Source organism: Crocodylus porosus, unplaced genomic scaffold, assembly GCF_001723895.1.
Source record: "Crocodylus porosus isolate Cpor-Errol unplaced genomic scaffold, CroPor_comp1, whole genome shotgun sequence".
In the NCBI taxonomy this organism is placed as follows: domain Eukaryota; kingdom Metazoa; phylum Chordata; order Crocodylia; family Crocodylidae; genus Crocodylus; species Crocodylus porosus.
This window is the reverse complement of record NW_017728886.1, coordinates 77,390,693-77,412,188: the sequence shown is the minus strand read 5'-3', so window position 1 is coordinate 77,412,188 and position 21,496 is coordinate 77,390,693. Positions and strand designations below refer to the sequence as shown.

General features: G+C 42.0%; 1 protein-coding gene across 5 annotated transcripts in view; it reads right to left on the bottom strand.

Annotated features, from left to right (window-relative positions):
* Nucleotides 1–675: 675 nt before the first annotated feature.
* The window catches only part of TMEM108 (transmembrane protein 108), a 258,614-nt gene continuing 237,793 nt past the window's right edge, over nucleotides 676–21,496 (bottom strand). For all 5 annotated transcript variants that reach the window (XM_019536972.1, XM_019536966.1, XM_019536987.1 and 2 more), the window contains 3 exons: nucleotides 14,705–15,814; nucleotides 2,510–2,664; nucleotides 676–886 (listed from right to left, as the gene is read on the bottom strand). In XM_019536972.1, coding sequence (XP_019392517.1) covers nucleotides 764–886; nucleotides 2,510–2,664; nucleotides 14,705–15,814 — 1,388 coding nt within the window. In that variant the 3' untranslated portion in view covers nucleotides 676–763. The remainder of the gene's footprint in view (nucleotides 887–2,509; nucleotides 2,665–14,704; nucleotides 15,815–21,496) is intronic.

Here is a 21,496-nt window from a genome sequence, read left to right as displayed (position 1 = left end):
CACAGGTGTTAGTATCTCAAAAATGCACTTCCCTGAACTGCATCTGACAAAAAGCCAGAGCTGGGAGAAGATTGTGGGGGTACACTAAAACAGAGTTCTCATGAAAGCAGCCTGACTAAGAGTTGGGGAAAATTGTGGAGGACATGCAAGCTATGCATGTCCGCTGATTCAGAATGGTGAGATCTGGGGAAGCCAGTACTAGTTTAAACTAACAGAGAAAGACTAAGTTCAGGTAAGGCCAAATGTGCTTAGGCTTTTCTTGTTTTAACCCTTTTCCTCTGCTAAATTCCTATATTTCTGGAGCAGCTGCCCTGAGTCATCACATTTCCTTCTGGTCTCATATAACTGAGGGAATTGCTCAGCAGAATCCAGATGCGATTGATGTAAATATGGCTAGTGAGACAGACAGTATGATCCAATCTAAAGTGAAGTGTTTCACTGCACCTGCTGTATGAAACAGGTAGTCTTCAACAAAACTGACCATATCTGGTGAAACCTGCTTTATAAGCATTCAGTAAATGATAGTTCAACAGGTCTTTTGCTTAGAAATACCTTTATTTTATAAAGCCACAGTTTGTTCTGTAAAGTTGTACCACACTTATAAAAAAGAGGTTGACAATTCGTAGGAAAAGAAAAGGCTGAAAACATATCTCATAATTCAGGATTACACAAAGGTTATATTTATAATATATATATTTATTTATTTATAATTTGGAGACAATTAAGATGGAACTGCAATACAAGCACAGGTATGTGTTGGGGGTCATATTTCAGACACTTGTTCATGTCCTACAAATAGTGTTTCCTGACAGAAGGGGTTAACAAGGACCATCCCACTGTCTCTGTAATCACCATTGGCTGGGGAGCGTGGCTCAGAGAGATGATCCTAGGAGAAAGAATAAAAAAAAAATATGAATTGTTTCAATGCTGCCATCTCTCCTCAGCGTGCAGTACAGTGTGCTGCTGTGCATGTCTTTGGAATAAAAAGGAATTTATGGTTATCTAATAAGAAGCTGTAGAGCTCTTATAAAACCACAAGGGGCCCCAATTTTGCTAAGTAACCCTTGTTCCACAGGGGAGTGCAATTCCTGGATGCTATATTTTAAAAAACAGGTTTTACAGAGGCCACAGACCTCAATTAGGAGGTCAGTTTTTTCAAATTGGCCACCAAAAATTAAATTGGAGGCACCCCAAATTAGAGAGAACTTTGTATAATTCTAGCCTTTTTTGCAACAAGAATCTCTGAATTCTGTATTTGTGATTCGTACCAAGTCAGTTAAAGAAGAGACTTCCTCCAACCTGTAAAAAGGTCATTTAGAAGCAATTAGAAAATGCCAAATATACAATATGATGCTCTTCAGCAATATATACCCTTTTCACTTGAAACTGGTGATGAGAGTGAAAAAATGTTGTGGATGGTAGCCTGGCGTTGACTGCTGGCATTTAATAATATAAGACACTACAGAGTCCCAAACTGCAATTTACTGGCAGAAAAAAAATCAATATAAATGGGGTTTTTAAATTATTTTCACTTCAGAAAGAATCATATGCTCCTTAGAGGGCTGCTGTATCTTATTTCTCCATCTAGATGCTTTTGCATAACTTCACAGTTGCCAGGTAGAGGTCATACATATACCAGGGAGAGGGGAGGTTAGATTTTTAGGGTCTTGCAGTTGAGTCTTAGCTTTGGTTTCAGCCCATGTAGCTAAGGATCTGTCCACCTGCAGGATATTCTACAATTGTATGTTCAGCTCAGGTTTAAATTATTTAAATAATAGGATTTCCATTACTACTACTTCAGGAGATTATTCTACATGCTAACAGAGCTCACTGTTAGGAAATTGCCTCTTTGCTTTTTAAGATCAGAGTTGTGGTCTTGTTTTAACCTGAGTTAGTTCATTGCCTGTCAGTTTAACTAGCATAACTGGAACAGTTCTCGCATTGGTGAGCACCTGCCTGTTTGACTGGTCCTACTAAAACCAGTTAACCAGTGTAAATGCTTCCTGATCATAGTTTTTACATATATGGAACTCACATCCCCTAAATATTATACTGAACAAGCCAGAGGCACCTCCTGAGAAGTGGGTGCTCAGACACCCTTTATATTGTTCATTTCCAGTGTTCCCATCATCCTGATATATGGGCACACTGCAGAGATTAAGGTGAACCTCTGTAAGGGATAACTGGAACACAGATAACACAAACACAGCAACCACTTTCTCTCATTGATGAATTGATACACTTAGGCTTGTAGGTCCAAATTAAGCTAAAGCCAAAGGGGAAAAAATGTATCCTTTTCCGCTTAGCTGCAGAGGTCGGTTTTAGGGGCATAGAGCTTTTGGAGAGAGCCTAATTGCAACAACAGGGCATTTGGACAAGAAATTCTTTGACCTAGATGAAATGTCCCAAGGTGGAAAGAGTGTTTCCTTGTAAGGTTTCCAAAGTTTTATTTATATTTATTTAGTGAAACACTTTGGTCTTGGGACTTGTTAGCACGCAACTGTGATACCTCTGAAGTTTCAAGGGACTGGATCTCTCTTGGTAACTCTACAGCATGCCTGTTGAAGTAGTCCATTGTGATAGCATTATTCCAATAGCTTAAGTTGTTTTCTGGGTTAGACGTCTTTTTCTTCCTCCTCATGCAGCATACTGTCAGTAGAACTGCTGTTAACAGAAACATGTCAAGAATGTGATTATTTCGGTGAGACAAGCAGTCAGTGATTCAGACTTGATTGCTTTTTTTGCTTTTTTCCCCCAAGAAAGCCAAAGCCAGATTTGGATTTGGAATACCCTTTTTAGACTGTCACCAAAGTCAGTGGAGTAAGATGCTACTAAAATGAGTTTATGAGCAACTGTATTATAATCTGCACTATGCAGAGTATGCTTTGACCTTAACAGAATCTGAAATATTTACTTTTCTTTTGAGGTTGTCTTTAAAACTTACAACAAAATCACACCTTTTGCTATGTAACTGGAAGGCCTAAACAGAGCTTCCTCAAATCCCCAGAATAGCAGAGTAAAGTAGTCTATAAAGGCTGTACTGTGCAGATCTTGTTCTATGGGTTATTGTTTAGATCCTGAAAGGCTGAGCAAACCAGAAGTTAGATACCTAGGCAAATGGACAGATCTTTCATATTCATCTCAGATGTGGATTCCATGAATACATCGTGTTCAGCAGCAAAAGCCTCTTCTCCAAGCTTCAGCCAGCTGCTATCTGGGACATAATTTGGCTTCTTTTCACTTTTCTGTGAAGCATCAGATTAGCCACAGCTGGAGACCAGGGTACTGAGTAGAGTAGACCCACACTATGAGTTGGTCCATAGAATCCTACTCAGTGCACAGCTTGCATGCCTTGTTCACATGGCCAGAAGCAGACTGATACCAGTTTTGGGGCTTGGGTAGAACTTTCCCTCAGGCCAGATTGGAAAGGCTCTTCTCTTTCCTCTATAGCCGCCTTTCTCTACAGCATGGTGTAGTATTTGCCTACTAGGATTAAGGATCACTCACCTAATTAATTTTCTGTAGGTGGCAACTGTCATTATATTCCAGGGCCTTAAGCATTGGTGCCATCTTGATCTCACCTATTCTTAACCTGTGGGATATATTCATGTGTTGAGCACTGAACTATTTGGCTTAACTCAAGTCTTTGGACTTGTTCTAAGGCAGAGAGGACAGACTAGTTGAATGCAAGCTAAGACACAGAACGCTATACACAATATATGATGATGAAATCTGTATTATGAGTAGAGTCAATTTAATCAGCTTTCATACCATGCACTTCTAATGCAAAAATGGTTGAGAGTTTTTGGTAGCTACTCAGTATAATCAAATTGTTCTGATTTGGACAAGGAGGTTTAATATTTTTAGTACTTAAAATAACTTCAGAACCTTGACAATTTTATTTAATCTAGACACACCTTATGTGCCCTCTTCTCAATGGCCCATGCACTAGTGGATGTTAAACAAAGACAGAGATTTTGTTTTTAGTTGGATTCCCAGCCTTCTTTGTTTGCAGGCTTACTATGTGCCTGTAAAAATAAAGTGCAGACACAATCTGATTGCTTGTATATTTGAACAATCTGTTTTATATCAACAAGCAGGGAGTTGTACCTATACCCGCTCTCATGGATGTATACCCACTTTGTTTTGCAGACACCCACCCTTGTGAAAATGTACTCCATGATGTCTACATCCGTGGTCAGAGGAAAGAGCAGAAAAAATGTTCAGGAATTGAAAAATATGTTATTTTTCTTAGCTCTGGTTCATTTTTTAAAAAGAACTATAGCCTAAGGGGAAAGGAAATAATGCAGAAAGGTCAGATATGCTTTGTATGTTTTGACAAACATTGCAACTATCCATTTTCCATGGGTCTAATTTCATCTTCTTGCATCTACTGACATAAAATGTCAACACAAATGTAAGGCTAGAGCTCAGTTTAAAATAACAGAGTTAGCTATGACAGAAAAATTGTTAATGGGTTGACTTCAGGCAGTTTTTTCAAAAGAAAAAAGTAAGTTTATAGTATCCATTTCTTTATTAAAATAATAGGAAAATCTCTTAGCTCATGTCTATACATTATGAAACACCAGGCCATTATAAGGCTTACTGTCATGCACACTTTGACTAATGTTTCTTCAATATATCTATGGCTAATAGCCTTACTCTGAGAGCATACATTTCTTTAGAGCCTGATCGCTTAACTTTTTCTCATGGTGGTGATCACGTTGGCAGACAAACCCATCAAAGTCTCTGGAAAGTCTGCATAAGTAAACAGTTGTCATCACAATGGATGAATAATGGGACTCTTGCTCTGTTCAGTTACAGAATGTCAGAGAGTCTTGGCTATCTCCATCTGTCCTAGAGGCATGTCTTAAGGCCTCTTTTATACTATAAAACATTGCCAGAAGAACTTTGAGGGCATCTACACCCAAAGTTCTTCTACAGCAGCAAAACCCTCCAGTTACACCATCTTTGCCAAGTGGATTCCATGAATACATCGTGTTCAATAGCAAAAGCCTCTTCTCCAAGCTTCAGCCAGCTGCTATCTGGGACATAATTTGTAGAGGGCCTCTACCAGCTGCCACTGTCCCTTCAGCAGCTGGTACCTTCCCAGAATGCACTTTATGCTCTGGCAGCATAGCTGCTGAGTAGAGTCATGCAAAGGCTCAGAAATGCATGAATGTGTATGTGGCTGGGTAGTGGTAGTCGCTTTGTGGCAGCAGTTAATTGTAGACAAGTCCTATGACCAGAAAACGAAATAGAATATTTAGTTCTCTCCACTGTTAGGTTATGTAAAGAGCAGTTACCCTTCAATTTTCCTAGGTGTTACTGTTTCAGGTCTTCTCTAAATGCCTAAGACAGATAGTATTTTCAAAGATGCCTGGGGACATAATTAGAGGAATCCCAGTAAAGCCAATGGGAGAGGTAATCTTTTGAAAATCCAGGGTTTCTCTTTATAAAGTTGTATTGCCATTGTCAGCAAAATGTCAGGCTTGTCTCTAGAAGCTGGAAAGTAATCATATTATGACTAGAAACAGGGTTGTACTTATTCCAAAAGGAACTGTTATCATAAATATTTCTTGAGCTGCCTTTCACCATTTGATCTTCCTGTATGAAATGTATCATTCCTCCTTCCTTAGTTATATTTTTGCTTCTGAACTTAATGCATGGTAGAGCTACTATATTGAAACCCTTGGAATATGGACTCCTTCAGATCAGGTTTAACTTGTGTAGCACCAATAAAGGATTCCTTCAACTGTCTTTACAAGGTGCCTTAATTTTCAGCAGCAGAAACCAGGTTTGGAAAGGATTTCTGTCTCTCTGCTTACTTCATCCTCAGCCTCTCTATTAACCAGGGTGTCAGTCAGTGTTAACTATTGGTATAGTATTTTATTTTAATTCACATAACGATAGTAATTCATATTTGTGATCTAGGTGTATAAATGTGCTTTACAACCGTGGTTATAAATGTAATTATATCCATTATACAAATTTGTAATTACATCCATTATACAAATTTGGAAACCAAAGCCTTGACTCACATAAATAACATTTCTAAATAGTAATAACTGGAATGGAATTCATGTTGTGCCCTAATCCAATGTTCCATGCATGAATTAATTCTATGATCCCAGCAGACAGGTACCTTCTTTTATAGAAATACCCGGAACCTTTTTATGCATACAACTGAGGGTATTAGACAGGACATGTTAAGAAATGTTGGAAGGAGGAAATAAGAATAAGGATTACAGTTTAGCAAAAAAACAGAAGCTGCAGCTCCAGATATGTCTTTATTATGATGCATCTGATACCCTTGGGAGGACGAGATGATAGGATTGCTTCACTAATGCTGCAACATTACATTTGAATGAGTCCATTCGGATAATATAAAGAGAAACCCCAGCCTTATCTCCAAAGTTCACTTGAACCCTATCCAAAGTTCAGGGCTTAACTACCTTTTCCTTTTGTTGTTTTCCACTTTTGCATACCTCCTGGACAGACAAATGTATATTAATGATCTGAGCACTAGACTAGGTTCCAAGAACACCTGAGATGAACAGTGGTTTCATTTTGAGGCCCTGAGGCAAATTACTTCGGTATTGTATCTGTTCTTCCATCTGTGAAATGGGGAAGAAGAATAGCAATGGAGCAGTAGAATCAAATATTCCTTAAGCTTTTCAGAACGTGGAAAGAACCAATTCATAATTTTTAAGGTGAGAAGAGGGACCATGATGATGATCTAGTTTGACCTCAAGATTAATATGGGCCATAAAATTATACCAAGTAGTTTTTGCATCAAGTCCATAACTTCTGTTTGAACAACAGCATATTTTTAGAAAGACATCCAGTCTTCAAAGCTAGAGACAGACTTTCAAAAAGCCTGAGCCTGAATTCATTCAATCTTTGCAGGGTAGTCTAACCTGCATAGATTGAACTAGTTTGCAGAAGAACAGACATTCACTTTTGACTCTGGAAATGCAGGCACATGCCTGCAGTGGCTCAGGCCAGAGGTCGGGGAGAGCTAGAGCAAGCCCTCAGCTGGAGGGAAATTAAGTTGAAGGAATGGGTGTGGTCAGGCCCAGGCAGGCCTGAGTATGATTGGGGAGGGGTTCAAACCTCCACCCTGGCCTTCAGGTAACACAGCTGAGCATAGGCAACAGGTAGCAGGAACACAGGAGGGGATGGCATGTGCCTCCCTTGAGATTGGCCCTTGACTTGGCACCACTCAGGACAGCAAACTATGGCCCACAGAGCTGGGTGGAGAAGCTGAGGCTCCTCCTGCAGGGCCTGCAGCAGCCTTGGTTGAGGTTTGGGCACACCACCCCGCCCATGGGGTGGAGGTAGCTTTACCTGTGTTCCAGGCAGTGGTCTGTAATTTGGTGGGCCGGCCGCTTCCAGTCTGAAGTTTACAGTCTGCAATTGTGCCTTCCCAAACTCAGGAGGCACCAGTCACCCCTGCAGCTGGGGTCTGCCTGGAGGGGAAGGGGGGAAGCAGCCTGTGCCAGACCTTGGTAGCCTTGGGAGAAGTGAGGTTTAACTCCTACATTGCAGGGAGGGGGCCCACATGGGCACCAATTGGCTCCACTTATGCACCTGGGGCTGTCCACTCAGGGCCATGGTGGCCTGATGCCAGTAGCCTGAGAGGAAAGGGGGGGGAGGGGTTGGTTTAATCCCTCCATCGCAGGCAGCAGCAGCGGGGGCACCAATGCGGTGGCCTGGGCCAAGTCCCTCCAAAGAGCAGCCAGCCGCCCATAGGGAATGGGTGGGGAGGGGGTATGTGACTTAACTGCAGTGGGGGAAGGTGAGGCTAGTTATGGAGCCTGTCTCACTTCTACCTTCTGCTGCAGCAGTGTGGCCTGGGCTAGGGAGGTCCCAAGGGGCAGGGGTCAGTGCCCACCTACTCCAGCCCCACATCTGGGCCATGGTTTACAGGCTGGCTGCGGTTGCAGTGTGGCTCCCCTCCCTCTCCTGGTGGCAGTGGCAGAGCAAACTATCACAGCGGGCAGAGGTGAGGCACCAGCCACCTGCTGCCTGCTCCTGGCAGCGCCAAGTAGTTGGGGCAGGCTGCTGCAGACCTAGAGCATAGGCAGTGGCAGGGGGAGGCAAGGACCACTACAGCCTGTTCTGGCCTGGCACCACAGCCCAGGGGTGTAAGCAGCAACTGTCCCGCAGCAGCCAGCCCTAAGTGCCTGGTGCTGTCACCTGTGCCTGCTGCAATGGTTTGCTCTGCTGCTGTGATGGTTTGCTCTGTTGCTGCCACCAGGAGGGAAGGGGATGCTGCTGGGGCCAGCCGCTTCCTACACCCCTGGGCTCGGGGGCTGGGCCAGACTGGACTGCACTTCTGGGCCACAGGTCATTTTCACTTCTAACCTATTTTTACTCCTACAACCCTGGTCCTCCTACAACTAAAAAAAAAAAAACAGCCCAAAGGAAAAAACCCACTGCGTTAAAACACTTGTAGGTTACCAAGGCATGAACTTGAAAGTTAGGAAATACTACGTTTAAGAATACAGGTGCAAATTGAATTTGGTCCTTTTGTACATGTGCATCTAGGATGCTGCCTTTTTACATGATTGCATCCTATTTTTCTCCCTTCAGAATCCTTGACTCATTTATTGACTATTTAATATTTTATTTCATCCTCCTCATTCAGTGTGTGGCTGTAGACCTTATTTACCATGCACATTCACATGAACCAGTAATGAATTAATTTTCTTTACAAAACCTGAATGAGATAGATCGTTGCATGTGTTTACAGTCGAGGAACTGAGAGATTAATCTTAAAACTGTTAAGTATCCATTTGTTTTGAGTATACACCTTGTAACAATTGAGGACCTACAGTAGTTGTTCAGAGTACGTAGGAATTTATAGCACCTCTGTTTACAGTACAGCTCTCACGGACTTTACCTGCACTCCTGAGTATTGAGCATTTGTGCAAATCCAGACCTATAAGTTTCACCTCAGGCATCAGGAACATATAGTTAATGGCCACAATTAATGGTGTATTGGTGTATGTGACTTGCTTGGCAGTGTCACAAAAAAACTCTGACAAGAGGCAAGGACAGAAATCCAATTCATGTGATTTGAACAACTTTCCTTATGGGTGCTGCTACCTATGCCAAATCTAACAATTATGCTACTTTAGCTATAGTAGTATTATTATGTAATTTCTTTTTGGCAAAGTACTACGTCTTTCTGTACACAGGAACCACTTTTAAATCTCAGTCTAATCTCACACTGAAGAAAATAAGCCAGGTACAAATATGTAAAATTACATTCGAGATCAGAACCGGGCCTTGGGAATCAGCGTCCTCAGAGACCTGGACCAGAGGAGATGATTTTCTAGATGTTTTAATTAAGAAAGTTGGTATAAAGAACTTTCAAGCATTGCGCAGTATGTGAAATATGAGCTCCCCAGGGCTGGATTTAAGTTGATACTTCATACATTCTATGGCTTCTGCTGATGTTTCCACGCTGCCAACTAACCTTGCTCTCACACTTTCTGACATCAGCAGAACTGGCTAAATGAATTTACTGCTCTGCATCTGACTCGCACATTTCTGTTCTTCTATATTTTGTCATGTCACACTATAATTACAAAGGTGGAGTTTATTTTACTGTTTTTAAGTACTTTGAAGTTGACACATTGTACATGTGACTTTTAAAAGTGAGTTCACGATGCACCCTGTTCTGCATTGCAGTTGAAAGTGAGAGAGAGAGAGAAACTAAAAAAACTATTTAAGGCAGCCTGAAGGGCATCTCAGGAACAACTGGAACTGTGACTTGTTAAAAACAGCTGGTGTCATTATGGCTTTGCTTGTCTGGGACCATAACAATAATTCTTGGCACTTCTTATCCATTGAGGTCATCATTACTTCAGTTGTCTAAATGGTGAAACTGAGATGCAGGAAAGTGAAGCGACTTTCCCAAGGTCACCCAGGAGAACTGGAATAAAGCCCAGGTCATTCTACTCCTGTTGTGGTGCTCTAGCCCCCAAGCTGTGCTCCCATCAAAACAAATGATAATGCACCTTGCCATATAACCCATGTCACATGGTAAAGATCCCTGAGGGGTTTGGGGTCCCCCTAAAAACAGGTACGTGCACATTTGTGGATATTCTGGAAAGTCTGCAGAGTTTGATCGAGTCTGCTGGAGAACGTAAATTGATGCGCTCTGGTACTCTTGTGCGTCGTGTGTCAGCGGTGTAGCACACCTCTGCGCAGAGAAAATGGCGGTGGTGCATTTTGACCTAAAACGCATTCAATATGCGTTAGTTCAAAATGCACTATTGCCATTTTCCCAGTGCGGAGGCACACTGCACCGCTGATACATGTGATACATGGGTGCTTGTAATTAGCACGGCTTGCTAGTTAAAAGCGTCTGGCGCCATATTGGGAGTACATATCGGGAGAGCTCTAACAGCCCTGCCACATGTTCAAATTAAAGCTCGATAGAAACCCTGCTATAAAGTTATTACACATTTTCAAGCACTAACTTTGTAGCTGGTTGGCTCTTTTTATAGCTGAAGAGTCATTTTTACTGTGTGATAATCAGGGATCCTGGTTTTCTCTGATTTAAAAAAAATCCCCAATGTTTGGTTAAAAAAAAGTAAGCCCAAATCTAGATTTTTCCATGATTGAAATGAAACACCATTATATATATCTATATATTAGTGGTGTTTAATTTAAATCATGGAAACAGGTGGATTTGGGGTTACTTTTTTTTAACTGAAAATTGGGATTTTTTTTTTTAAATAGGGAAAACCAGGATCCCTGGTGATAATTACTTTGCAAGTGTGGCTGGCCTAAATTTATTGTGAGATTAATCAGTTAACTGTAATATATGTAGTGTGTCAGGGGCCTAAAACACAGAAGAGCCCTCTTCTGACATTCAGCACCCATTAGCCGTGGGCACCTGGGCAGCTATGTTTTTGGGACTTTTTTGGGACTTTTGTGACTATGTTTTCATTTAATCTACACATGGCCTTAGATCCCTTATGTGCCCAGAATGCAAAGGCATACAGAGCCACATAACTACTCAGCCAGTATGTGGCCTACTATGCATGCTTAGTCTGCGCATGCGCTTTATGTCCACAGTACAGACATAACAGAATTGTTGGCTGCATGTACATGCCAAAAATACTACTTTGTAGAAAGAAAATTGCCATTTAGATGCACACAGGGATATAGAAGTTCAGCTCTAGAGGCATCTCTTTTCTTAGCTTACTGAAGTGAATAGCTTATGTTGTTTCCTCTTTTCCTGCTTCCTGCTTTCAGGCTGGAAACTAGCATGACAAAGAGCTGGGACCCCGCACCGGAAGGAAGGAAAGCAAGTCTAGACGAGGATTCTGCTTCTCAGGGCCAGGTACCCTCCCTCTTCCTATGACAGAACTGCACCCTCCCTCCCCCCAACTATCCTCTTAATTGCTCATTCCTCCCTTAGGAACCTAATGTTTTTAACACCTCACACTTGAGGAGGAGTTGAGTCCAGAATTTCCCAACCCACCTCACCCTAAAGAGGAGATGGTTTGGTCCCCACCCTGCACAGCTGGAAATCTTTTCATTGCAACCGTAACTCTTAAAGATACCTTCAGAAAATTTATGGCAAATTGTAGCTAAATTTGCACTTTGGTGCTAGCTTAACATTAAATGCTGGCATTTGACTTTTATCAAAATTAGGAATAACAACAAACTTTCATCTGTGGTTGGCAGTGCCTTAAAATTGGAATAAAGGGTTTTATAACTTTATCTGAAATTACCCTATGTCCTGCAGGTGGCAGCAGTTTTCTTGCTACATAACACACTTCATTATGTTTTTTTGTAGCTCCAGAACCAGCTGTTCAAATCGGCTGCATCTGAAGATACATGGGCATGTAGCAGAAGTTCAGTAGACAAAGTGTTCCTATGTTGTAAAATGGCACAAGGGAGCTACAACAGGCCTGTCCAACAAAGAAACTATGTTATTCCTTTCATTTGATGTTGACAAGGAAAATAGCACTCTAGGGCAGGCATGCTTGTTGCACCTGGTACTGCTACTCGGGAGAACACAATGGTATACGAGCAGTGTACAACATCAGCACCGGTGAGCGAACGTATTATGATGATGTTCATATTGTATCCCTAACGCAGGAAGACTTAGGTCCCAGAACTGCTGGTTGACTGACTGTTCTGTGCTGAACCACTTATATATCCAGTGAGTATGATGCAGTGGTGCCTGTATGTGCTGGGGGGTTAATCTTCAGGGAAACAAAAAAAGCAAAAGATGTCTGAATCTCCAACCAACAGATGTATGGGACAGCTGTAATTCCGATAATTGCTTTAGCCACAATACACAGCTAATGTATACATGCCTGACCTTTCAAAAGAGTGTAAAGTGAATTTGCTGCCAGAACAACAATGCTGGCAATTGAAGTCCTCTAATTATCTGTACAGCAGGTGCAACTTGGGCAACATTCATCACACCATGCTAGCCAGGTGTCTCATCTCTGACCTGGGGATGCCATGTCTCTGTGAAAGAACATTTCGGTCCTTATACCCTCTTGATTTTCATCCGATAATGAAAATAAGTGGGCCAATTGAAGTATGAGATTTATGAAGAGACATCTGTTCACTAGAAAATGTGCTTGAAGGAACTTATTTCACATGGGCTATCGGATGGTAAAAGCTTTCTATGTAAATTTTCAAAGCACCTACATAAATCAGAAGTCCAAGTCTCTTCTTAAAAAAATTAGCGTAAGCCTTGTCTATATACAGTTTTGGGCCAATATAACTTAGTAGAAAGCAGGCTGTTTTCATTCTTTTTTTTTTAATCATTAGCGTGAACAAAGTTAGACCAGGGTGAAGGTGCATTAAAACTAACTTATTTATTTCTATTCCTCTATTGGGAAAAAGCTCTTCCAGATAAGTATATTTTAAATTAATATAGCTCCATTCCCTCAGGGGGAGGTGGGCTGTACATTTTTACTTATGCCACCACATTTAAAACAGTACAGCTTCTGCGTGTAGACAATCTCTTTAACACTTAGGTCCAGATCCTCAAAAATATTTCCCATTAATTTTCAGTGTCCAAATGCCTTTGGGGATCTGGGCCTTCAGAGACATCTTACTGAAAGACAATGGAACTTAGGCTTTTATGGTGCATTCCACAAGCATTCACATGTGTTTCCCTGGGGACAAATAGCAGTGGCACATATTTGTGCTGCTGCAACATGTCCCTGGGCATGCCGCTGCATGTGCATTCTGGTGCACAGCAAATTGCCCCAGGTGGGGAAGGGGAGGCTGGGGCCAGCACTTGGGCTGGTCCAGCAGCCTTATCTGGGATCCTGGGGGCCTCCCAGGGCTGCAGCAGTGGTGATCCAGGCATGTGGAGCCTGGCCGGCAGCTTGAAGCGTGGCTCTAGCCAGCCAGGCTCCAATTTCAGGCAGTGCACACCACAGACACATGCATCACCCCGCTGCTGCTGCTGCTTCTTTTTATTTTTTAGATAACAGGATTTTCCAGTATTTAATTTTGCTGCCATGCTGCAAATATGCAGTGCGGCAAACAGATTAACATGCACCGTGTGTGTTTTGTGGCATCTCAGAAGGCCTTGAGGAGCTACAAACCTCACATTCCTGCTCATGTGCATGGGACCTTAATGCCTGTGAATTTTGACGGGATTCAGGACTCAAACTCCTACTAAAACCCTTTAAAAATATTGGCAAGTAGCTTTCACAGATTTCATAGACATTAGGGCTGGAAGGGACCTCGGGAGATCATCAAGTAGCTTTAGAAAACAGTACTTAGAAAGCTGAATAATTTGTCTGCATTTTAAAGTTCTACACTACCAATAAGAACTTTGGCCAGATTCAGAGTACTTGAGACTTTGTAAAAACATACTCACATAATCGCACTGTATTATATAGTACATGAAGCAAAATATGAAAAAAATGCAATTACCCACAACCACTTGATTGTAAATGAGGTGTGTTCCAAAAAAAAAAAAAAAAAAAAAAGCCTCTTTATATTATTATTATTTATGCTGTTATTCAGGGTCTTCATATGGATACAGGTTGTACCTGTAGTGTGAATTGTCTTAAACAATATAAAATATTTTTTACATTTAGCTTTAACTACTGCTGTCTAGAGAACATTCATGTGAAAATACAGGTGGAGGAAAATGTAAGACAGCAATCAGAATAATGTGATGGTTAAGTCTACTAGCAAACTGCCTGTGATTCCTACCATTGGAAAGCTGGTACTTCAGATGGTAGTCCTTAATTTATCATTAACCTTTCAATCAGGCAGAATTTAAGGGTGGTCCAGGACTGAATAAAACAATTCCCAGACTCTGGTCCTTTGTAACTATTGATCCCTATTTTAGGCATTTTGAAGTAACACTGCTCTGTAGAAATGTAGAGATTTAGCATGAGTGCCTGAGTAACTTCAGGGAATAGCCTACAGAGGATAACACACTAAAAAAAGAAAGTCTAACTTAAGACCTAGAGACCTTTGTTTAGGAGCTGAAAATCCAGAATTCTAGGTCTGGTTTCTTAGGTCAGTGAATGTTATGTTAGTTATCTAATAATGGTTTCTCATCTAGCTCATAGGAATTTGTTACACAGTTCTGCAAATGCTAAGTTCTCCCCATAGTACTTGAATCAGCAAGCTGAAGCATATTTTGTGTTTCAAGAGAAGAAAAAGAAAAACAAGAAATTTAACTTACAACATGAGGATATAGGTACACTGATAGCCAGAATGATCCAGGCAATGTCCATCTTGCTAAGACAAATGGTTGCTCTGTGCTGGGGTTTATCTCCCTCAGTGACATGAGAAATATTGCCTGGCACACCAGGCTTCCATGTTCCGGCAGGCACCAATCTGTTCAGGAAGTTTCCTGTTGCTGTGGAGCCCGCAGTTGATATGGAGCTGGACAATCTTGTGGTAGGGGCTGTGGAGACAACGCCAATGAATATAGTTGAATTAGTTGTGGCCTGCTGTGTTGTGGAAGTTCCTTTAGGGTTTCCCATTGCAGGTGATGAAACACTGACATCAATACCAGACTGACCCGATGCTGCTGCTGGTTCAGTTCCGGGACTGGTGAATAAAGGTACATTTGTACCTGCATTCAAGGTTACCCAAGAGTTATTTTTGCTCAGGATATCCCATATGTCATAGTACGTGGGTTTAAAAGGCACTGACACTGTTTCAGGATCAGGCAATGGTCTCGCTGTTGGGGTACTGAAATTTGTTTTCTGCATTACTAGCTGTGTTCCATTCCCTTGCTCTGCTTTATTAAGGCCTTCCAAAGTGTCATTGTGGAGAGAAGAGTCTAAGTCTGTAGTAGTTGCCAGCTCAGTGCTTTTGGGATCACTGAAGGTTGCTGTCTGAGACTGAAATCGGTGGTTTGTGAATGGGCTTCTCAAAGTAGGGGAGGGAGAATGCGGTGCTGTCTTTAGGTAAGGCTCTGAAGATTCTGTAAAGTTGCCTTTGAAAATCTGAAATACTTTCCCCTTAGGGCGAGTCTGTCCTGAATACAAAGCACTCTGGTTATATAAATGGTATGTTTCCTTTTTGCCACCATGATGGCTGCTGGTTGCTAGATTTTGGCCAATGGAAGGGGTAGGGTTCTCCATTGGGTTGATGGAATGAGGAATTGCATGAGCCGATGTAGGAATGGGCTCTCTTGTATGAAGGTCTTTGTGTTGAGGTGTTGTCCCCATAGCTGTCATAGTGGTAGTGTCCATCAGGAGACCCTGAGATGATGATATACTGGGAGACACTACCTGAACAGCAAACACCAGTTCTTCTGTCAGTGCCAAGATCAATAAAACACCTTGAAAAAAAGAGAGAAAGAGATTAAAATAAAAGGCAGAAAGATGCACCCAGAAAATGATATGGCTTTAATTATATTCAGGCTTTAATTTTTCAAACAATCATGATTTTTTACACGTTAGTGGCCTGTCTTTTGGCAGGTCTGTGTAAGTTATGTAAAGAGACTGCAGTTACAACAGAGAAGTGTGTGATAAGAAATAAATAAGGGGCCAGAAGACTCCAATAGGGTTCTCAAAGCCCTTGTTCTGAAAGGATTCCCCCATTTCAAACACTAAAGTAGTTAGCTGAAAGACTACTTTCCAAAGACCTTCTTGCAAGCCATCTCACTGGGGTTGTTGCCAGCTCCACCGTGGGCTAAAAGGGGTGAACTGGGAGAGGTCCACAGCAAGCAGATTCCAGGCTGTGCTGCCAACCATTAGGCATCCTGCAGAGCTTGTTGTAATTAGGCTATTCTAGTCCCTAAAACAGCTCAAGATATGGAGATGGCTTCTTGACCCTGAGGTACAAACTATCTGTTCAACCCTTACATGTGGAGTGGGGTGGGAGAAGTGCAGAAGCCCCTAAAATCCAGGACATGCTGTTTTTAGTCCTTGTTGAAAATAAAATTTAAAGCACCTTGATTTGGCCACCCAAACACCAAGGCAGCCGAAATCACTGGTTTCCTTTAAAAATTTTGCCTAGCATCTTGTGATTGAGAAGTGAAAAACAGGGGAAGGACAGTCAGAGTACAGCAACGCTTGTAAAATCCCAGGATTATTAGTGTTCTCGTCCTGTCCCAACATGATGGGTTTTCATTTTCTGTGCTTGTTCCTTGTTGTGGATTTTTTCAGTGTATGGCTCCCTCCTGACCCATGCCCATGGTGAGTGAGTGGTGTCACTGGTGGAGCCAAATTCCCAACATTAGATACACAAAGTATTCTATTTATCTATAGCAAGTGATGGCATGGGCAGCTGCAGTAGTGGGCACCTCCACATACTTCCCTGCTGACATACTCTAAGTTACCCTGTCCAGCAGAAACCATGCTGATGACATCATCTTTTCCATATGGTGAAACTGCCTATTGTAATGTGACTCTGCCCACAAAGTTTTTTGTGGAAAAAACTGATTCACTGAAAAAAGCCACACAACATCAACAGATGGCACAGTCAGTAACTAAGCTATTCTGCATTAGAACCATTCATCTCAAGATGAAAGACACCATATTTTATAACCAATCCATTTAGTCAAGTGTTTTGTACCAAATCAATCCTTCTTAATGGCCATCTCCAGCTACAGACATGACACATACACCACCTTCTTTGGAAGCACTATTTGATGCCATTTTTGGTCTCACGTTATTTGGGATCAGTTATCAGGAGCCCCCTTGAGCAACAATAAGAGGGATTTCCAGTGATCAAGTACTGTCTTCTCTTAGAATCTCCTTTGGGACCATTATGCTCAGTCATGTTTATCATCCTGCAGTTTGGTTTGACAAGTGCCATACTAGAAGGTAGCCAGCCAGAGCTCTAGGTATGAATGATACATATGCCCAGATAAAAGCGTAAGACAGATGTAAACAAAGAAGAGAGGAGAGGAGAGGAGTGGCTCTTGCATTTCTTCCTTTCCTCCTACCAAACCTTATTTGATCATCAGCCACATGATCAATACACAGGTGTAGAACCAGCTCATCACATTTGTTTACTTGCTCTTTACTAACACTACTTTTAACTGTCTCAGTCGTTCACCAAAACTCCATTAAATGGACGAGCTTTGCACTGTGCCCAGGTCAACAAATTGACTTTTTATATCCTCACAGATAATACTAACAGAACAATAGTAACAGTGCTTTCCAGTTACTGACAGTGAAATTAGCAAATGTTTTTACTTCTAAAATTAAATAAATACACTTCATATAACTTATGATCTGGGATTTTGCTCATCCAGTTCTTCACCTCCAATCAGATAGAGAGAATATTCTCTAGAGGACAGCACCTTCAAAAAGCACAGGTTGGGTATGCCTAAGACTGATGTACTTCCAACAGATTTGCCCGTGATACACCTGTGGAACATCACTCTTTGAAATGCAGGGAAAGAGTTCTCTTTTAGGTTGTCCTAAAAGCTCATATTTTGAGATCAAGGTCAAAGCAGATATTTAGTGACCATATGGCTAGTATTTCATGCCAAAAGAGGGCAAAAGGAAGCCGTATTCTGGATTCTATATGGGGAGATAACATTTTAAAAAATTGCAGCAGCAATATTGTGAACAGTTTATAAGGAATTCAGTCATGAGTCCCTTAACAATTTTGAGAGTTGCATGTATAACTTCCACACCCTAAGATGTATACAAAAATTATCCCATGTTCTTTTGGATTAAGTTTCCTTCTAGATTTGTGTGTGTGTGTGTGTGTAAAAGGCTACCACAGGGCATCTATACATGTACTCTGGGGTGGGAGTGCTTTAATCAGAGTGGCTCTGAGAGCTGCTCCAATTAAAGCACCCACAGCATCACATGTATTCAGCATCCCGCGCTTCAAAATGGTGGTGCAGCGCTTTAACTAAAGCTTGTTCGATGAGCTTCAGTTAAAGCACTCCCAACACCATGTTGATATGCGGGGACGCTGAATATGTGACACAGAGGCTGCTGGAGCACACTAATTAGTACACTCCAGCAGACTCATTTAATCAAGTCTGCTCTGACACATGCTAATTAACACGCATTAGAGCAGAGCTCCCTTATGTGTATCAGTGCCCACAGTTGCTAGCTGTGTTACATGAGACACTAGTGTATCTAGCTTCAAAAGCAAGTACCTCTACTAAAACTAATTGTAAATTAAAGTTCACTGATGTTAAGACCTAAACATCTGTAGATGAGTAAGCAGCAGTAACTGGCCTGATACTCCATCATTAGAGACCATGCTTAACTAGTACGTTTACAGTTGGTTGAAAAGTGTCAGTAATTTTTCATTGAAAATATTTTTTAAAAAAAAGGTAGACCCCCCCCAAATTTTTCTCATCCTTTTCCCATTTTTTTCAATATTAAGGGAATAACAATAATAGAACAAGTTTTAAGAACTTTATTTCTGAACTGCAGTTTTCAAATACTGATAACTTCTCTTAAACCTGAAATTTTACAAATTAAGAACCAGAATATTTTGGTCAAAATGAGTACTTTTTGTGAACATTTTTGTATTTGTTGAAAAATAATTTTTCATTGAAAATGTATTTGAACAACATAACAATATTGATCTGATCTAATTACTTTATGGCTAAATATAGTCAAAAAGCCTGAGGCTGAATCCATCTCTATGATTCTAATGCGCCTGTAATTCTATGTAGTTTTTTTTTTTCCAGATTTGGCCACTTGCTTAATACATGATTTCAGCAAATGTGTATGTGTATGCAAGGATCTGGAATTAATAACTGATACTTTCCTGAAGCAAAACCCAATGTTTGTCCTTGTATACAGTTTTATTGACACAGACACAATTTTAATGGGTTTTACTTTTAATTGCATACTATCCTGGGTTATTTCAATGCCTGTTCTGGATTAGACTATCAAACCTATTGGTTATTATCGGCTAATGGCAGTAGCCTACTATTCCTCAGGAAGTATATGAGATACAATCCTATTACAAACACCACCTCTTACCTCTCAATCCACCCTGCACTGCTATCCCCCAAGCTTAGATGCACCCTTTCTCAAACAATGGTGCATGTATGGATTAATCACTTCCTTGTCAGGTAAAGAGATATTAATTGTGTCAGGATCATTAAGTCCATACGAGGACTTGAGTGATGGAAAGACCACTGTCTCACTCGCACAAACTTCAACATCTCTATTAAACCTCCTAAAAGACCTCAAGACAAGTAACCTCTTAGCTCCCTGTCAACAAATGATACTGTAAAACAATAGATTATGTAAAGCAGTGGAGAGGCAGCTAAATATTACTGATAAAACTTCGATGAGGATGGCTAGAATGCTATCTCTAAAGTTTGTTTAAACTCACTGGGTTCACCAATCTGGAAACATGAAGACGGTGTGATGAGAATGCTGAGAATATAGATTGGTCAATGAGCACCATCATTTCATAATTAACCAAGATGTCTACAGTCAGGCCCCCAGATATACCACTGCATCTGCTTTGCAGAGGATGCTTGTGATGCTGACCCAGCCAGCCTAAAATCTGCCTTTTTTATAACAGGGACAATCCAGTGGAGAAATGGACCATATCTTTGAACCCCCCCCACCCCCAAAATCCCGCTCAGCAACATCCTACAATATAAAAATAAGCCCCCCTGCAACCCTGGTGGTATCCTATAACTCCATGCTGGAATCATTGAGACAAATCATTAATTAATTACAGCCTATACTCAACAAAGGTGCAAGCAACCGTGCACTCAAGCAATAACACACGGTAAGTGTACTCTTATAGTAGCAAAGTCACAACTTGTGCAAGGTGTACATCAAGATCATATGAAGCAATATGTGTTTAGCTGTTGTCTGACTGCTCCACAGAGAAAATGGCTGTATGTAGATGAAATGAGGGGCATGTGTGCACAACACTTTAAAGTGGATTAAATGATTCTGCACCACTTTTAAGTGTTGGTGTTTACATGCTTCAGTGGCGTATTATGCAGTAATTCCAGCTGCTGTAGCAAATCTGGTGGCATAATGCACCTTAAATGACTTGGAGCTTTTAGTTTGCTGCCCTACAGTTGTGGAGCGAAGCACCAGGCTCTGTGCAGCTCAGGGGCTCTGCAGGAAGCCCATGCAGGCAGCAGCCTGCAAAGGCAGGCTCTGCCTTTTTTCCCTGGAGCCTGCCTAACTGAGCTGTGTGCGGGCCCAGTGCTTCCCTCTGTGGCTGCAGTGCCTCCCAGGACCGCCCGAGCCAGGTGCCTGTAGGCGGGTGCCACCTGGAGTGGGGGGCCCCCACTGCCACGGAGGGAACACCAGTCCTCCCCACAGCCCAGGGACTGCTCCACCCACTGGCAGCTTGCCCTCCCCTCCCCACCACTGGAGAGGCAGGTAAGTTCAGTTGTATGCACGACGTGGGGATTTAAAGGGGCCTAAATCGAAGCAGTGTTTTTAAAATTCCACTGCTTCAGTTTAGGGCCCCCATTTCATCTACACATGCCCAATATGAGCAATCTGTGGTCCTCAGCTGCGGTGTTAGCCAGGGACCCTCTGCTGTACCAAGCCTTCAGGTGGGATGAGGAAAGCCACATGTTGGGAAGAAGGATCTTGGACCTTTCATTTGTCAGGTTGCTCCAGGATCAAGTTGAAAGCTATGTGCCTGCAGCCCTGGAGGGTCGCAGGGCTGGGAGTGATGATCAGCTAGCTGACTGTTAGTCCCAGCCCCAGCACCACATTGGAGCCTCTGAGTCAGCACTATGCTATGGTGCCCAGGCTGGGACCAACTGGCTCTGGTGCAGTGCTGGGGCTGGGATCACCAATGTGGGGGCTGTGCATGTTACTGATCATGGCAAACATTACCATTCAGCAGCTCCTTAGGGACCATGACCCCAGGGAGATGGGAGTTCAAGGAGAGTGGTTGCTTCTCAAGGAAGCGATCCTCAATGCACAAGACAAATCTATTCCAACATGGAGGAAAGGCAGCAAGAAGGCACAACAGCCCTCCTGGCTCTCCAGGGACCTAGCGGACCTCCTGCGGCTAAAAAGGAAAGCCTACAAAGGATGGAGGA